The following is an 18401-nucleotide window of genomic DNA, read 5'->3' on the forward strand; positions in this document are numbered from 1 at the left end:
AGAAGGCACTGCCTCTGCTTGTTGGGTAGAATGTGTGTTCTGAGCCACATGTAGGCACCAGGTCCACAGTCCAAGCTGAGCCTAGCTCTCAAGCCATCCTAGCCTACGCACAGACGTGTGAGTAAAACACCTGCAGACAATTCCAGCCTTGATGAACTGTAACAGCAAATGAATCGTGGGAGGATAAATCATAAAGAAACAGATTATCTGCCCTATTAATCTGATGCTCTTTAACACAGAAAAGTTTTTATTTCATGAATTACTCGGTTGAATAGGTGGGTAAGCAAAGTATAGTGATAAAGTCGTGGTTAGAAATTTGCTCCAAAGCATTTATATCTGTCCCCCAAATTTCCACCCCTTATGACCACCAACATACATGTGTAAGCCAGGAGCAGTTAGGTGTCCAAGGCTCAGACATCAGTACAAATTTGAAACAGAAATTCATTTTGAATAACAGCAGAATGACTTTCCAATATTTATGCAATACTGTTACGTTTTTCCCCAGACATAGTCTCATCTGTAAGAAAAATACATGATTACTGAAGAGTACGAAAAACTGATATGCACAGAAAATTTTTGAAATTTCTCTTAGTCCAATGCCCAGACCCCAAGAGCCCTAAACACAACTAAATAGGCTGGCAGATCTAAATGATGGGGACTTATTATTGTAAAAGGCAAAGTGAAGTTTATTGAACATTTGTTCCTATATGCCTAATAATATGTTTTTTCTTTCATTTAATCAACTTTGTTGAAGTATAAATCATATATACAATAAAATTTCATGATTTTAAGTGTCGAGCTCAATGAGCTCTGATAAATGTATACAGTCTGGTAACCACGGCCACAATCAATACACAGAACATTTCCATCACCTCAAAACATTCTTTTGTTCCCTTTCACAATCAATTCCCCAACCCCAGCCCCTAGCAATCACTGATCTTTCTCTTGTTAGAGTTTGACTTTCTTAGGTTTTCATGTAATGTAGTCATACAGTGAGTGCTCTTCTGTGTCTGGCTTCTTTCACTTGGCATAATGACTTTCTGATATTCACCCATGTTCTTGCCTTTATCAATAGATGTTCCTTTTCATTGTTGAGTAGTATTTTAACATATGGATATATTATAACTTGTTTATCCATTCACCTGCTGATGGGCAGTTGTGTTAGTTCTAAATTTTGGCTATTGAGAATAAAGCTGCTATGAAAATTCAACTGCAAAACTTATATTTTACTTGGGTAAAATACGTAGGAATGAGGAACTATGGTTTTAGTACTAAGAAATATTTATCTTCCCTATATCAATTACCCTGGAAAAAATGAAAAATACAAACATTTCTTAGTCATATTTCATAATAAAATTTATCAGCACACCTGTTTTAAGAGTTGAAGAATTCATACATTTTCCAGCTCTACAGAGTCACACATGATCATACATTCAACATATTCCAAGATAATGCTTAATAATATGTAGGAAGATAACATTCCTTACAAACTTCAATATATTATGAATAAAATATTCACATTATTATATGAACAAAGAAGTCTTGAGAACTCTGTTGTGATTTTCTCTTAAGAGCAACGGTAAGAGTTGCAGAATCTCTAATTTAAAAAGAGAATGATTTCAATTAGTCCATATTCAAGGAAATATATTTATAAAATGCCTACATGCTTCTTACACTAGTCATGCCTGCTTTCATTAGAGAAGGAAAATGTTTCTCATTTCCTAAATTCACAACATCCCCAGGATTGTTCTTAGTCTAAACCTCCATACAGAAATGTCTGGAATAGAAATTTTTAAGTATCAGAATCCAAGGGTATAAGCTTTCACATTCAAAAGTGCAAAGAATCTCAGCATCAACAAATTATAGTTCTACAAAAATCAAAATTACAACTTAGATATCCCTTGTTTAAATAACAGTGATGTCACTTTAGAGTTAACTATAGGTAATCACTGAATTGTAACACATGCAGAGATTAAGAAAATTTCAAGTATTCCTAAATATCTATCCTTACAAAAGTGAATATTTTACAATATTATGATCTCTAGAGAAAGATATATAAAGATTATGATCAAAGAAACTTCAGTAATGACAAAGTAAAATTTTTACTTTCATTTCCAGTTGCTTTCTAAAATTACTAGTCTCAATCTCATTGAATTAATGAAGATAAGATTTATCCCACAACAGATTTTTGTGGCTGAAACTAAACCTTTAAAAAATATATGAAACAAAAATAACATGAGAAGTTTCCTGATACAAATTATAATATTTAGATCCCCTAAACCAATTCTTGGAAATTGTCACTGTTTGTAAACTAGTCATATCAAATGATTCTAAAAGTATAAATGAGTTTTACATCAACCAGTTGACTCTGACAAGCTGCCACCTCACCACCCATCACCGACAGCATCCAGCGGAAGCTTGTGGTGCTTAAAACACATTTCAGCAGGAAAGGAGGCAGACTCCAGGGCGGAGAAGACTGGAGCTCTGAGACACAGGTAACTAAGTGCCACACAGTGGCGGTGGTGCCAGCCAGCGGAGCAGGGGGCCCATTGTGTGTCCCCCAGACCCTAGGAAGACTGCTGTGCCTGCATCAATGCACCCAGTCCCTCGGATGGCGCAAAACGTCCAGAATTTCAGCTTCTTTGGAGTTCTCTGAGGGTGAATGCATGTACTCCCATCTATGCAGGTTCAAAACAGAAGCAAAAAACGTAACAACAATAAAAAATAAATAAACAACACACATACCTCTTTATCTAAAATAAATGAAAAGTAAAATTCTAAGAGTAATAAAAAGACTTATACCTCTTTGTCTCCACTAGGCTTTTAAAAAATATTTGCTGCTAAAGAAATAAGTTTCTTAATAACTGCTGAGCATACTCTAGCTAATATTAATATTCCAGAGCCAAAACGTACTTTTACTATAAACCAGGGTTTCATAAAGTATACAACCTCAGGTGATCCATGGGCAAACTTTTTTTAGCTTAGTACTTTGGCATTTATTTTAATGTGTTGCTTTCTATTTATGACAACAATGTTGGTTTGCCTTTAATTTTCTCTCTGAAAAAAATAAGAGTATAGAATTTAAGTAAATAATACCTCAGATTATATATAAATATACAAATAGGGTCAAAATGGTCAAACTGTAGTAAGAAATCTGGCAAACACTGGTTTAGATCAGAGGCTGGCAAACTTTTCCTGTAAAGGGCCACATAATAAATACCTTAGGCTCTTGGGGCCACATACCTTTTGCAGTCTCTTGCCTATTCCTTTTTTGTTTGTTTTTAATAATCCTTTAAAAATGTAAATTCCATTCTTAGCTTAAGGGCTGTACATAAACACAAGTGGACCTAGATTTGTCCTGAAGCCTTAAGTTTGCAGACCCCTGGTGCAGACTTTAAGAAGCTAAAAATAACCTGTTGCATTAATGTTATTCAGCTGAGCGAGGGAATGATTTATAATCCGCCCTTACCTGCAGTTTGGAATGTGCATTATAATTAGAGGCCAGCAGAGATCAGGTAGACTACCCGAGGCCTTAAGATCTCATGTCTACTTTTTAATCACATCTTGCCTCTAGGGTGGCAAGAACACCTAACAGTGATGTGCATGAGAATCCAGCCAGGACATGAGATCCCACGAACAACAGCTAGACAAGGACAGAGCCAATGCCATTCTGAACGTAGTGACAATGGTAGAGGGTACTGATCTCACAAGGCTAGATCTGCACAGCAGAATGACGCAAGGCAGACCTTCAATGCCAGCCAGTTCCTTCTTATTTGGATATTTAAACTCATGGAGAAAAGAAGATTCTAGCTCTTCTAAAACAAGCAATGGTCATATTTTTTCTGATCTTTTCTATTTCAGTCTGGATACACACCATTCTCACTTCCTCAAAGCCAAAAAAGTCAACTGTAGATCTTTATTAACCTAATAGCACCAACATAAATAGATTTTAAAATTCCCCACAGAGATTCAATTAACCTTTATGGAAGCACACCATGGCAGCACATAAAGCATCTGAAATAACCCCGCATACTTTCATACAAGCTTAATACTTCATAGTGGAGAGTAAGACCTTTTCCCACAAGTGCAATCATTTCCAGTAAAATTAAAGTTAAAGAGCTGTTATGTTCATATAAATCTGCTTTGCTCATAGCTCCTCCTAGAAAATCACCAAGTAGGAACAGTCAATCTAGCTCCCTAGACACCATCATCCACCCTATCTTCTCACTCCCTCTATCCTTTCCCTGCTCTCACATATAAAGCTATATCATTTATCCTGCCACCCCTTAAAAAAACCAATTTGATTTTCCTGTGATTTGCCTGTGATTTTCTTATACAGGCAGCAAAGTCAAAACCAATGAAGTCTTTAGGAAAGACATTTGTGGTGTCAATGTTCATGTTTTGTGGAGGGTAGGGAATAACTATTATTCTTATGAGTTATTCTTACCGGGCGGTGAGAGGTAAAGACATCAAGATGCTTTCGATCCTGGATCCTGGAGTGAAGAGGCCAAACTTTGTACCCCGATCATACAGCAGGTTAAATTCTACATACCTGACATAAAGACATCAAATAAGATTAAGGATTGGCTGAGTAATCCCTTTCTTAAGATTAGTCCATAACAAATACTTAAAGGGGGGGCATCTTCCCACCACCTCCCACCCCATCAGCTGGAACTGGCAGAGAAAACACCAGTCTCGTCAGTTGAGTTTTCTCCATCTGGAAAGGCATAAAGAAAAGGCTATTCTATCCAACAAACAATAGGATATAGATTCAGCCCCAACATAGAGCAGTTACAAAACAATAAGGTTATGTTTTCCAATAAATAAACAGAATGAACACAAAGCTTAGAACTTGAAGGCACAAAAACAATTAAGAAAAGCAAATGGCACCCTTTATCAGGATAAAACAGCTCTTTCTGGCCCTCGCCTAGAGTCTGAGATGCTTCACAGTCAAAGACTTCATTTCACTGCTAATAACTCACACGAACTAAGACAGTGTAAAGCTCTTGTAATTGAAAAGCCAAGAACAGATAACAGAAATCTATTAATAATTACTAATATATTATAGATATCTCCTTTTCTTAAACTAGTTAACAGCATTAATAAGCAGTCATATAATTCAGTCTTCCTGCAAATTAATGACAAAGTCATAATAGAAGGTAGTGATTGAGTTGCAGTGCTCAGTCCTTAGCATCAACTAAAACCTGGTTCAGGATATTAGTTTTCCATGAACTGCCATAGAGTCATATCTAAACTCTGTCTAGCTTAAAAATCTGTGATTGCCTTTAACATCATGAGATCCTTTGTAAAAGGGTCTCTTCTCTCCAATTTCAAAAGATAACTTCCACTACCCAAAAGAATTGAGAATGATCCATAAATCTGAAAATTTCAATAGTCCCCCTTCATGTCATTTCTCAACTCACTCAAAAACTACTCTCTTGGTCTAAACTTCCCTCAGATATTACCGTTTATGCATTGGTTACTGTATTTAATCACAACTAGAGAAAATATTCTCTAGATTCCCGCAGTCCTTCAATTTTTAGAAAGCAACCTTCACTGTGGAAACTTGCCAAAGGCTCTGAGAAAATTTAAATAAATTACATTCATGGATCCCTTTCTAGTCCTCACCATTTATTTATCACTGATTGAGTTCCGTGCACTAATAACTATTTAATACCTTCTTATGTCTGTTTCAAAAGATAATTCAAGTGAATCTTCTTAACTTCTTCCTAAGACCATGGAAAAGAACTCCAGTCTCTCAGCTCCCTTTTTCACCCCTGATGTTACCCTCCTGAAACATGATATTTAAGGGATGGCTGTGATTCTCTATTTGTACAGATGTCTTGTTCAAAGACCCCTGTAAGGAGCTCCCAAATGAGCCTCTATAGGATCCCTGTGCTGGTTTTCTGTTTTGAGTGAACAATGCTCCTTTCTGTATATCAGCCTGATATACTCTCACCAGGTTTTGCTTAGATCTGATCTTTCTGATCCTTTCCATTCATTTATCCTCTCCAAGGTTCCTATAAACTAAGAACCTTAACCACTCCCTTCAATTTAACTGATACCTACACTGTATCCTGTTTCCCTTTCCCAAAATACAGCAAAACAAAAAAGAAGACTAAGACTGGAGGTTCAAGGTCTGGGGAGAGAATAGTAGTAACTGAGGACAAGAGACTAAATGAGATAGCCAAGTAAGAGGCTGCAAAGTCAAAAGAGAAGCAGCCTAACCACTGCAGGGGAAAGTCATACAGAAGGGGATGCGAGGAAGTGGGGAAGAGTAATACAGATAATGGGTTATGAATGCCGTGTAAGAAAGTGAAGACAGGGCTCATGACCGCAGCAAAGAGCTGGGGTTATCTTAAGCCCCAGAGATTACTGCCATTTTAAGGCCCAGAGACATGGGTGGTAGAAGGAGCCTCTCTTTGAAAGTACAGTCACCCACCACACCACAGAAAATTAACCTAATACCCCACACTTCTGCCTAATTCAAAAAACAGACATGAAATGATACACACAAATGGAACTTTCAAAATACGTTGTCAATTAATAATAAAAAACAGAACAAACAAAATAAAATCATTCCTATGTCCAAGAAGTTTTAAAGGCTTCACCTCATTAGTATTCACGAAACCTGCCAGCTTTGCTTAAGAAATCTTATGCAAAACTAGAACATTGCACTTTCCACAGAGTTTTTTTTTCTTTTTTTAGTTTCTTGTTTGTTTTTTATTGGAGTTTGTTGTTGCTGTTTCCACAGAGTTTTAAATTATCCTCTTAGGATGGTCTTCCCCACTAAACTGTGAGCTTTTCCCAGCATGGTCCCTAGCCATAGGAGGCACCTAATAAACTCAAGTGAAGGGAAGGAGTAGTAAAGGTGTATCTGGGAAATCATGGGACCAAAAAAAAAAAAAAAATGTCCCAAAACAGATGCATTGTTAAAGAACTGTCTAATAAGAACATTTAATCAATTCTCATTTTCCCAAGTTTATAAACAGGGAGCAAGCAAGCAGAGGTAGTCCTAAGAAAGAATAAACAACAAACATTTATCTTTAGACTTTTAACATTATCTAAGTTGACCTTTTAGCTTTACCTCCTTAAGTACCCAAAGTTTCATATGCCTGAGACAAAATTAACATAAATGAGAAAATCCATTTTTTAGCCATGGACCAGTAGTACACATGCAATTAAGATGGTAACGAGAAACCGCTATGAGAGGGAAGATTGGATAATTTGGAGCTGATTCACAATCACACCCCCACTGAAGATGACCTCACGCTGGTCACCCAACTGAGCTCACCAAGCTGAGTGCACAAAGCAGGGTGGCTAAGGTGAGCATCACAGTCAGAAATAAGACCTACTTAACTTCATTCACATCTAAGAAAGTCTGCAAGTTTTGAAGGCACGATGACCTGATTCCACACCTGGGATCTTTTATTTACTAGCTGTGTAAACTTGGGCAAGGGACTTACTTTGCTGAGACTAAGTTTTGTCATCTGTAAAATGATGATAATTACACCAATCTCACAGGTTTGTGAAGAAAATTAGATGTACACTGCCTAACATATTAGCCAGCACATATTAACATCTCCATAATTAATAAATATTATCACTAAGTGTAAATAATTTCTGAAGTGATTATTTTCATCGTAACAACTTCCATGAAAACCTAAAGATAAATGAAAAAAATGTGTGATTCCAAATTTACAAAGCAGCAAAAACATTAAATGATTCTCCTACCTTGGCGTAAGGCTGGAAGGTATTGCTAGAAGAAACTATAAGAAATCAGCTGAAATAAATTCAACAAGTTCTTACTATAGGCCTAATATGGTTCTCCAATGTATAGACAAATTAAACAAACTTTGCTCTTTTTATAATACTATTTTATACAATGTTTTTTAATTCACTTGATATTTATCTAGTTATGAAAAGAAATTAGGGTGAGTATTAACAAAACTCTGACAAAGTATCTGCCCAAGACAACATAGCATCCACTCTTATTACAGCTGCTCCACTTCCCGACCTCCTAACCCCCAGAGTTATGCAATGAGACGGTTCATTCTCCTGTCACTCACTCACCGTCCTCTCCGGAGCTGCTGCCACAACTTCTCCCGGGGGGTGAAGGAGTCATCACAGTGCTTTTTCACAAGGGGGATATAAGAAGGAATGACAGCCTGGGTACAGCTCTGCACAAAGCGAAAGACCTCCTCCTTGGATGGAGAGTCAAGGTCATCAAAAAAGATACCCCCGATGCCCCTCCGCTCCCCACGATGGGCTATAAAAAAGTAATCGTCACACCTGGAAAATACAGCAAGGCCAAATCAGGGACCAAAGAGGAAAAAACAGACAGACATGAAAATCAGTGTGAGCATTTCAGCTTAGCGCACCATCCCTGACTAATGCCAGCACAGTGCCCTTACTTTTTGTCCATGCCTGAAAATGAAACTAGAGTTTTAGACAGATCTCCTGCAGTTATCAACAACGAAGAAAATGCTTACACTTTTACCTACAAAGCAATAGGCAAGCTAGTACATGTCTATCTGAAGATGTGGCACTCTAAGACCTTTACTGAAAAGAAACAGAATCCACTATTAATACTGTATTTCCTTCTTTTTTTTAAAGCACTGTATTTCTTAAAACAAGTGACGCTGCTGCCCTCAGAAGCACTGCTACTTTTGCAGCAGGCAGGAATCCTCTACCAACAATGACACAAACCAGGTCCTTGATGGAGTGCTAACCCCTAAGCTGTCTGAATCAGTTCTTATTCACCAAAGGAAGGTAGAGTAAATTATCTCTAAGGTCTCTTTTGGCAATAAAATGTGATGACTCTATAACATGCATAACTCAGGGGAGGGTTGGTGGAAGGAAATGTTCAGAGAATAAAAGTCTTCAGAACATTAAAGGTTGCCCTTGTGAACCAGCACATGAAACTATCAATTTGTTCTTGAGTCTTTCCCCACCTGTGCCTACCAGAGCAGATTTCCTAAGTCTTTCCTAATTGCTAAATTTGCAGTACAGTTTACATCCTGGAAATAGTTTTCATTATCTCTGTATAATGAGGGTTCCTAAATAGAAAACCTGTACAAACAGAAAGTAAAAGCTATTGAAAAGGTTATCTTAAAAATAGACTTAATAGCTTAAAGTTAAAAAAAAAAAAAAGGCAGCAGATGCAAATCCCTAGAACTGATGTGCTGGTATAATTCACCTTGACTGTGACTTCTTGGCTTTTCTTCATAGGTACATTTTATTAACAGAGTTAAAGTATATCCTGAGCAAGGCTGTAAAGCCAGCTTTAACTAAATCATGTTATTTCCAAATCTCTTTTCATGATATTATGAAATGAAGAGATTTACTAAATATGTATACTAAAAACTTTTTAGCTAGCCCGCATCCTAGATATTTTATTAATACTACTTGGATAAAGTTCTTCAGTAACAGCGATAAAAGGAAAAAAAAAAAAAAAAAAAGAGAGAGAGAGAATGCTACCCCACCAATCCTCCTCCTGAAAGGAAGCTGATTTGTAAGAGAAAAACAACCCTTCATCCTATATCTGTGTGTCCATAGCTGTCCAGTGTTTAGTGGTAATGTCAAATCAAAGAGAGGTTATTTAAATGTCTGATATTTTCTGAGGATTTTAAAGCTGAACTCCATATTCTTAGATAAATAACATCAAGATTCCACAAATATTACCACTTAAAAGCAAAGCAAAAAATAAAACCCAAAAACCCTTTCTGTTCCTCCTTCTTCTAGAATGGCAATTAGCTCTAAGCAGTGTTGAGTACCTTATTATTCCAAACAACTTATGCACAGGCTCCATTCCACATCTACCAAATATCCTGGGTCTCCTCACAACTTTTTTCTTTACCATCAGAGTTCCTTTCACAAAGTTTCCAATCCCACTTTCTCCTTGTCCAAAATCTCCAGTACATTTGCACCTCTCCTAATAGTTCTCCAACCCTCCCCATGCCCTAACACATTTCCATGGCAACAACGAGATGATAATCCTCGTGTGGGAAGAGAATTTAATATCCCACTTTAGGATTAAAAAGCCTCTGATTCTCAGGCATATATCACCTTCAAGTTTATATCCTAAATCATCTGGTATCAAAAATGATATTGCTACCCAATTTTTATCACAGACATTCAAATATTCCTAAGAAAATAATGTATTAAAACCACTTAATACTTGTATCTCACTTCTGGTGAAAGGAAGGAAGGGAGGGAGGAAGGAAACAGTTCAACCTTCATAAGCTGAAAAAGATACTTAGTGACACAGTAGTGCCTTCAGGATCTACAGAAGGAATGGAAAATACTTAACGATCATAACAAGTTCAATAACTTTACCTACCATTTTTTAAATTTGGGGTAGAGATCTGGACCATGCTGGTCACAAGCCTCCTTTAGAGTCCTGTGAAAATGCACTGCATCCTCTTGGTTCAAGTATGTTGGGGTAAGGTCACATCCACCACCAAACCACCACTGCTTGTTACCTACCAAATCGAGACATGTGATTCTGATGTGGACTTTGAGATGCAGCACACTACTCAAAACGAAAAGTTGAATACATTGCTTTAAATGCCATCACCTGCAGAGACACCAAAAGGAGTGGCTTGCACTGCACAGGTGCTCTGACAGGGTAACAGTTGGCCCAGCTAATGGCAAACAGAGACTGGAACTATATTTACATAATGAAGCATGATCAATTGCATCCCATCTTAAACCCACTGACAACGCACTAGTGACTGGCAAAGCTACATTATGTGGAAAATAATTTCCAAAAGCAAGTTCTCAATGGCAACTTAACATTGCACGTGAGGTTTTCCTTTGGATGTAATAAATTTATATTTGCAAAGAACCCTGTGTGCACTTTAAGTTCGGGTTCATTAAATCATTCCTTGTGTGTTGGAGGGAAATGGGGATGCCAGAGACCAGCCAATACCACTTTCACTTTTCACATCTAATAAATAATCCATTGCACCTGCCAAGGAATAAGCTTTCACATGCTTCCCAAAAAACCTAGTTAAGATGGTATTTATTTTTTCTTGGTTTTAGATGTTATGCCCCCTAACGTGTTTTAAAATACACATTTTGCACAACAGTACTTTCCACACCTCCATAGCCCTTACCGTCGGCTTCTTCTACTTCAAAGTATCTGTAGTTGAAATGGATAGTAGGAGCATGAGGATTCTTGGGGTGGATAACAGAGCTCACGCCCATAGCAGAAAACGGCAATTTACCTGGAAAGTAAAACACGCAGTGAGCTGCACTCGATCACCTGGCTTGATACAAATTAACTCCAACATGGTTTCTCAATCAATTTTCAAAGGGTGCTTTTCAATTTGTCTCCTAAAATATAATTTTTAAAAAGTAACTGTGTCCTCAAGTCCATTCTCTACGTCTGTGTCTTTATTCCTGTCCTGCCCCTAGGTTCTTCAGAACTATGGACATATATACACTACCAAGTGTAAAATCGATAGAAGCAGCCACATAGCACAGGGAGATCAGCTTGGTGCTTTGTGATCACCTGGAGGGGTGGGATAGGGAGGGTGGGAGGGAGGGAGACGCAAGAGGGAAGAGATATGGGGACATATGTATATGTATAACTGATTCACTTTGTTATAAAGCAGAAACTAGCACACCATTGTAAAGCAATTATACTCCAATAAAGATGTTAAAAAAAAAAGTAATTGTGAACATGTTCAGCTGGCATACGCACCCAGATGGAATTTTACAGAAGCAATATGTACTTTATAAATAAAACTTGCGGGGAGAAAAGGTTTACAGGGACTATTAAAGGAGATTGTCTGATTTACCATCTTTCGTCTTCAGCTTTTTTCCTCTGCTTCTCATCTGTTTTGCTGCTTCCTCAGAAAGATTTCCATGAACGACAGAAATGCTCACCCCGGCCTTTTCAAAAACATGCCCATCTTGAAGTACACAGCTGATGCCACCACCTCCTGTTTATGGAAATGTAAAATGAGGAGAGAATGTAAGGGTATATGCGAAGTTAAAAACAACTGCTGCATGAAGGTGGTGGGATTAGGAGTTATTTTCCTCCTCTATTTTCCAAATCTTCCATAATATCAGCATATTTATAATTTTTAAGTACAATTAAATTAGATAACCAGCTTAGCTTTATGACATTTGCTACTGATCATGGGTGGATATTTTATCTCCCCACACCACCCAACTGAATACTCTTCTACATCCTTATGTCATCATCTAAAATGAATCACTGGAATAGTTTCCCTTCAGATAAGACTGTTCAGAATGGCAGCTGTCAGTTGTGATACATGAGAGAAAGCTAAGATTAAAAACAGGAATAAGTATATTCAAAGAGTGTTCCAGTATTGCCAAATTTAAGAGTTCCATATTGTTTCAATTGTTTTTTCTCAGTGTGCTGTTTGCCTTTTAATTTTGTTTACAGGTAATTAAAAAACAGATACTGAAATGCTTAAGGAATTCGGAAGCTTGAACTGAGTGAGACACACATTAACATTTAGGTATATGAGCTTTACTACTAGTAGCTGGTTTGTTTTTTTAAGACACTAGAGGTACCACAAGAGTTAATTGTTTCATGAAGCTTCATGTTTGGCTTGTTTTATTTCTAAAAATTTTTAGAGCTGGATGGGACATAAGATGATCCAGAACGACCCTTGTATATTTCAAATGAGAAAACTGAGGCCCAGAAAGGCAAAATACTTTCTCCAAAAACACGCAACTAGTAAGTGGCCCAAACAATTTGTCTCAGGACTTCCCTGGTGGCGCAGTGGTTGAGAATCTGCCTGCCAATGCAGGAGACACGGGTTCGAGCCCTGGTCTGGGAAGATCCTACGCGCCGCGGAGCAGCTGGGCCCGTGAGCCACAATTACTGAGCCTGCGCGTCTGGAGCCTGTGCTCCGCAACAAGAGAGGCCGTGATGGTGAGAGGCCCGTGCACGGCGATGAAGAGTGGCCCCCGCTTGCCACAACTAGAGAAAGCCCTCGCACAGAAACGAAGACCCAACACAGCCATAAATAAATACTTTAAAAAAAAAAAGTTAACAATGAAAATTAATGTGACATTATCAATAATAAATTGCGAAGCTGAAATAAACTTTAAAAAAAAACAATTTGTCTCAGTGCTTTCTAAGCATCAAACAATATTTGCAGCACTTCATATATATACACCTTATTTTACCCTTATAATACATTCATATGTTATTTAAATTTCATTTCATAGATGAGGAAACAGAGGCACAAAAAGTAACTACTGAAGGTCACACAGCTAGTCCAGGTTGTGTCCTGATTCAACAGTCTTCACTTAAAAAATTAGAAGATGGAGGACTTCCCTGCTGGCGCAGTGGTTAAGAATCTGCCTGCCAATGCAGGGGACATGGGTTCGAGCCCTGGTCCCGGAAGATCCCATATGCCGCGGAGCAACTAAGCCCGTGAGCCACAACTACTGAGCCCACGCGCCTAGAGCCTGTGCTCCGCAACAAGCCACCCCAATGAGAAGCCCACGCGCCGCAACGAAGAGTAGCTCCCGCTCACCACAACTAGAGAAAACCTGCGCGCAGCAACCAAGACCCAACACAGCCAAAAATAAATTAATTTTTAAAAAAATTACAAGATGGAAAACACTATGAAAACCAGATTTAACTTCATTTAAAATAAATGTGGCAGTATCACAGCCCCAAATCAGCTGATGAGAAGTTGCTGCAGTAGTCCCAGGTAAGAAGAATCAGAAATCCTTTAAGTTGATGACCAAGATGTAAGGTTTCACTGTATAGGCAATAACATGGTCATGAATGTAGGACGCTGTAAGAACTAGGTTTTAATACTTAAGTATTTTACCAGTGGAAATAAAGATTTTCCTGGCAGGAAATCTGATGGGTGCATTTGGCAGAACTACTGACAAGCCAGGTCAAATATTTCTTGCACAACCTGGGAAAAAGACACAATGACACAATAACTCCCTCAGCTGGAGGAGACTGGTTGACCCTTAGTAATGAGGAGATGACTTTCTTTTTCCATCTCCAAAGGAAGAGAAAGGGTAAACGCACCCAGAGAAGCAGAGGAAATGTGGAGAAAATCTATGCTCAGTTACAACCTTGGACATCCAAGCCTGTTGGCTAAAACTGACCTTAAGACTTGTATGAAAAATGCCATATAAAATTGCAAAGATTTTTAAAATCTCCAGTACTAGAGTGACAGCAGATCTGGGTCCACACCTGCAAGCTGAGGGCTGATGACCCTGTCAGTATCAATCGTTTTAAAGGTGTCCCTTTTAACCTAGCAGTCGCTGTGTAGGTACCCCTTTCCTTACTCCCATCCCCTATTCTGAGTCATTTTCTGCCTGCAAACTAAAGCCCGACCTCTCTTCCCCATCTCCACCTCCCGCTAGGGGCCGACCTCCTCACCTTCCTTCCTCTCCCACCGGTCCACAGAGAAGCGGGCGCCCCCGTCCACCTGTGCCAGCGCTTGGCACACCTGGGCCTGGGTCTCCAGGATTAGCAGCTCCATCTTGGTCTTCATGTCGCCCGGCCTCCTCCGCAGCTCGTGCAGGTCGGTCACAGGCGAGGCCATGAAGCAGCTGCAGCGGCGGGCCAGCTCGTCGTCCTCCTCCTCCGGCCTCCCCGGCGAGGGGCTCGGCGCCCCCGAGCTCTTGCTCACCATCTCCGCCCGCTCCACGTGCCCGAAGGCGGCGGCGGCCAGCCCGGCCAGCCCCGCCAGCCCCGCCAGCCCCGCGGCCAGCCCGGTCCTCAGCCGGGGGCCGCCTCCCACAGTAGGGCCGTACCCCAGCCCGCGGCTCTGCTCGGGGCAAGCGGTGCCAGGGGGGCGGCAGAAGCGTCCGGCCGCGCAGCGCAGGGACCAAGAGCGCAGCTCCCCGCAGCCGCCCCGCGCCGCGAGCCAGCAGGGGCCCGCGCTCAGCCTGCCCAGGTGCATGGCCATGCTCCCGCACTGTCACCCTGGGCAGTGCCCACCTCCCGCAGACAGGCCCCTGAGCCCCCTGGAGTCCCGAGCGGCGAGCGGCGCTGGGAGAGGGAAACTTCGCCGGAAAAGAGCTACTACCGGGTCGGCTCCCCGGCGTAGAATGCCGGGAGCTGTAGTCCCGGCTCCTATCGCCGCCTGCAGGGGCGCGCCCGGGAGATAAAAGAATCCACCGTCTCCAGAAGGGCGGGTCCCGCGGGTAGAGAACTGGGGTGCTGGGTAGGAGAGGGCAATGGAAGCGAAGGCGGAGATAAAAGAGGCCTTCTTGTCACGTACAACCTCTGGTCTGCGGTTCACCCAATCACAGGGAGAAGACAAAGTAGGGCTGGACGCGCTGAGGGCTAACCGGGGAGAAATGTGGCCGGAAACCCCTGCTCCGACTTATATTTCTAAACAGCGTTGCAAACCCTGACTCCTGTATGTATAGAAGGCCGCTTCGTCCCCGGTTCTAGTCCTCTAGCGCTTCTAGAGCTTGTAGGATTGGTGGGGGCGGGGCCTGGGAAACTCCTTACGGGCTAGTTTGTAAAAGGAGTCGGAAAAGCTAGTTAAAGGACTCCTAAGAAAATCCTAGGAAAAGACTTTCTGGGGTCAACTCCATATCACAGTTCTATCATAAAAATCTTCCCAGGCCTTGCTTCTACAGTGCCCACTTAATTATTTTGGAAATAGGAAAAGCAAAGTGTTTTACTAAACCGGCATAGAACTTAGGAACTGGTGTGTCTGGCTGCTCAAGGAAGAAGAGATTTAAACATACGGATCCTACAGTTGTAGAGTGCTGCCACTTATTTCTCACGTTTAGTACTTGCAGCAACTCCGGTAAGCTAGGCAGGACAGACATTCACACTCCTTCCTCTCCTGACCCCCCCAGCGCGAGCAGGCGCACACACACGTTAAGAGAAATGAGGAAAGAAGCTAACATAGATTTGATAGATTTTTTTTGTTCCTCTAACCATGCCACAGTTCCATGTTGTCTGGACATAAAAGTGTAAGAAGGACTGTCATGGGCTAATTTGTCCCTTAAGTCTCCAGGATGATTTTAATTTCTAGTAGTAGGTAATTACTTAAGCCACTGGTGGTGGTTTCTACGTTTTTTCTTGGTGGCTAGATGCAGTGATGGAAATTCCATGGCTACAGGTCAAACCAGTTTTTCAAGGCAGTATATTTTATCATCCACAACAGCATCCTGCAGCTCTTACACAGAGCATATCGTTAGCTGGGTGGGCATGCTTGACTCTCTAGCAGATTCAATGAGTGTTAAAGGCCTGGATTAAGAAGTGAATAAACTACGTTGGGGGAAGCTTTTAGCTGTAGTGTAACTTGCCGGGAGGCTGAGTTGGCAAAGGAAAGAAAAGATAAGAACTATCACTGTATAATGCAGCCCACTGCAGGGAACATGGGGGTTGAGTGAGCTCCAAGAGGGGACCAAACACAGCCTGGAAGCCTGGCAGGTCTTTTGGCAGGGGAGACACCAGAGCTGAAGAACCTTAAGGAGGTTTAGCCCTCAACAGGGTGAGGGAGGGTCTGGGAGCTCTGTGGGCGAGGGGTTAAGAAACATTAGCTGGGCTGCCCTGGTGGCGCAGTGGTTGAGAATCTGCCTGCCAATGCAGGGGACACGGGTTCGAGCCCTGGTCTGGGGAGATCCCACATGCCACGGAGCAACTAGGCCCGTGAGCCACACTACTTGAGCCTGCGCGTCTGGAGCTTGTGCTCCGCAACAAGAGAGGCCGCGACAGTGAGAGACCCACGCACCGCGATGAAGAGTGGCCCCCGCTCGCCGCAACTAGAGAAAGCCCTCGCACAGAAACGAAGACCAAACACAGCCAAAAATAAATAAATAAATAAATAAATAAATAAATAAAATTAAAAAAAAAAAAACAAAGCTTAAAAATAAAAAAATGAAAGAAACATTAGCTGGGTATTAACCCTCCTTGACTGGTCTAGACCATTGAAAAGAATACCTCAAGGTGTAAGGGAGGAGGTGAAGGACAGATGGTGTCTGGGTTCAGAGAAGAAAGATCCACAGGGCAGTTTGGGGCCTTAGCCTTATCCGGGATATCCTTGCTGCATCCTGGGTCCTGGGCCTATGCACCTGCCCACAATCACTTTGTCACTCCTAGTCCCATTCCTGCCTCACCTCTCTCTACCTGGGCAACTCTTTTGTGCCTTTCAGAACTGGGATCTGGCTTCACCTCCCACTGATGCCATCCCTGACACTCCCAGGCTGACTTGGATAGCATCTTCTCCTCCTCTAGGCTCCTGTGCTCACCCCTACCTAACACTTGTCCTACAGACAACACATCTGTCTACCCCACCAGACTGTGAGCTTCGTGAGAGCAGGGTCTTTGTATGCCCAGCACCTACCACAATGCCTAGCATGTGGTCGGCTCTGAATGTTTATAGAATGAATGAACAGAGGGCAGACTGAGCAGGAGAAACTGCCAGATGCTCCGAAGGAATCAAGAAGAAAGAGTGTTGTGAGACAGTGAGATGTGAGGGGAGGGGGAGAGGGGGCAAAATTGATGAAGGGGGTTAAAAGGTACAAATTTTCAGTTATAAAATAAATAAGTCCTGGGGATGTAAGGTACAGCATGATGACTATAGTTAACAATACTATACTGTATATTTGAATGTTGCTAAAAGAGTAGATCTTAAAAGTTCTTATCACAAGAAAAAAAAATTTGTAACTATGTGTGGTGATGGATGTTAACTAGTTAATTGCAGTGATCATTTTGCAATAGATACATATATAAAATCATTACATTGTACACCTAAAACTAATTTAATATTATGTCAATTATACCTTAATTTTTAAAAAACAGAAAAAGAACTATCAGTCAAGGAAGGCTTTGTTTGCCTTTTCTAGATGCCTGTGATGGGGTTTGACTGAGCCTGGTGGTGATAAGTGAACCTCATTAATGAAAAGGAACCTCTCTGGCCCATTTTCCTTTAAGAACCCCCTTCATTATTGCTCTAATTCTGAGAATACCCATAAAGTTAGTAAAAGATAAGCAGGCACAGGCTGTTTTGAACATTTGCCTGGTCAGATATGCTGGACTTGAGCCCAATTGTGTGCTAGTTTCCAGGTTTCCACCCCTCCCCACCCTTAGCCTTTCTATGTGCAGGGTCTCTCTCATTTCCTCCTCTGGTTTCCAGCGCCTTCCCTACCTTCACCTTGTTATGGTACACTTAAGAAAGACCTTAACAGCCTGATTAGTGTGAGTTTAAACCACACTTCCTAGGGGTTCAAACTGTCTCCAAGGAGGATACTTGTATGTAAGTGTTATTTGTCGGGGTGGAGTAAAAGGCATCCCCTTGTCAAGCAATTTCAAGCATCAGAAAGCTGACAGGGACAGATCATACGTTTAGAATAAGTTGTAAGACATAAGGTGTAAGGTAGATATTCTCATCCTTTTTGAACCCAGTTTCCTGCACTGC

At 41.0% G+C, this 18401-nt stretch overlaps 1 protein-coding gene across 1 annotated transcript; it reads right to left on the reverse strand.

Annotated features, from left to right (window-relative positions):
- Window positions 1-440: 440 nt before the first annotated feature.
- On the reverse strand, window positions 441-15013 carry CPOX (coproporphyrinogen oxidase). Its single transcript, XM_061193012.1, has 7 exons — window positions 14396-15013; window positions 11808-11951; window positions 11121-11231; window positions 10343-10484; window positions 8074-8292; window positions 4448-4552; window positions 441-2678 (listed from the first exon to the last, which is right to left on the reverse strand). Exons 1-7 carry the CDS (start codon window positions 14925-14927, stop codon window positions 2591-2593), a joined length of 1341 nt encoding a protein of 446 aa, XP_061048995.1. The 5' UTR covers window positions 14928-15013; the 3' UTR covers window positions 441-2590.
- Between the last annotated feature and the right edge of the window lie 3388 nt (window positions 15014-18401).

The sequence above is a fragment of the Eubalaena glacialis genome, chromosome 6, assembly GCF_028564815.1.
Source record: "Eubalaena glacialis isolate mEubGla1 chromosome 6, mEubGla1.1.hap2.+ XY, whole genome shotgun sequence".
Taxonomy (NCBI): domain Eukaryota; kingdom Metazoa; phylum Chordata; class Mammalia; order Artiodactyla; family Balaenidae; genus Eubalaena; species Eubalaena glacialis.

Bases quoted from the DNA above. Each gene is read 5' to 3' on its own strand.
- CPOX (XM_061193012.1), bottom strand. From the start codon at position 14,927: ATGGCCATGCACCTGGGCAGGCTGAGCGCGGGCCCCTGCTGGCTCGCG. The intron at 10,485-11,120 runs GTAAGGGCTATG...TCGATTTGGTAG, and splicing joins TGAAGTAGAAGAAGCCGACG to GTAACAAGCAGTGGTGGTTT. The intron at 8,293-10,342 runs GTAGGTAAAGTT...TGTATTTTCCAG, and splicing joins TACCCCAAATTTAAAAAATG to GTGTGACGATTACTTTTTTA.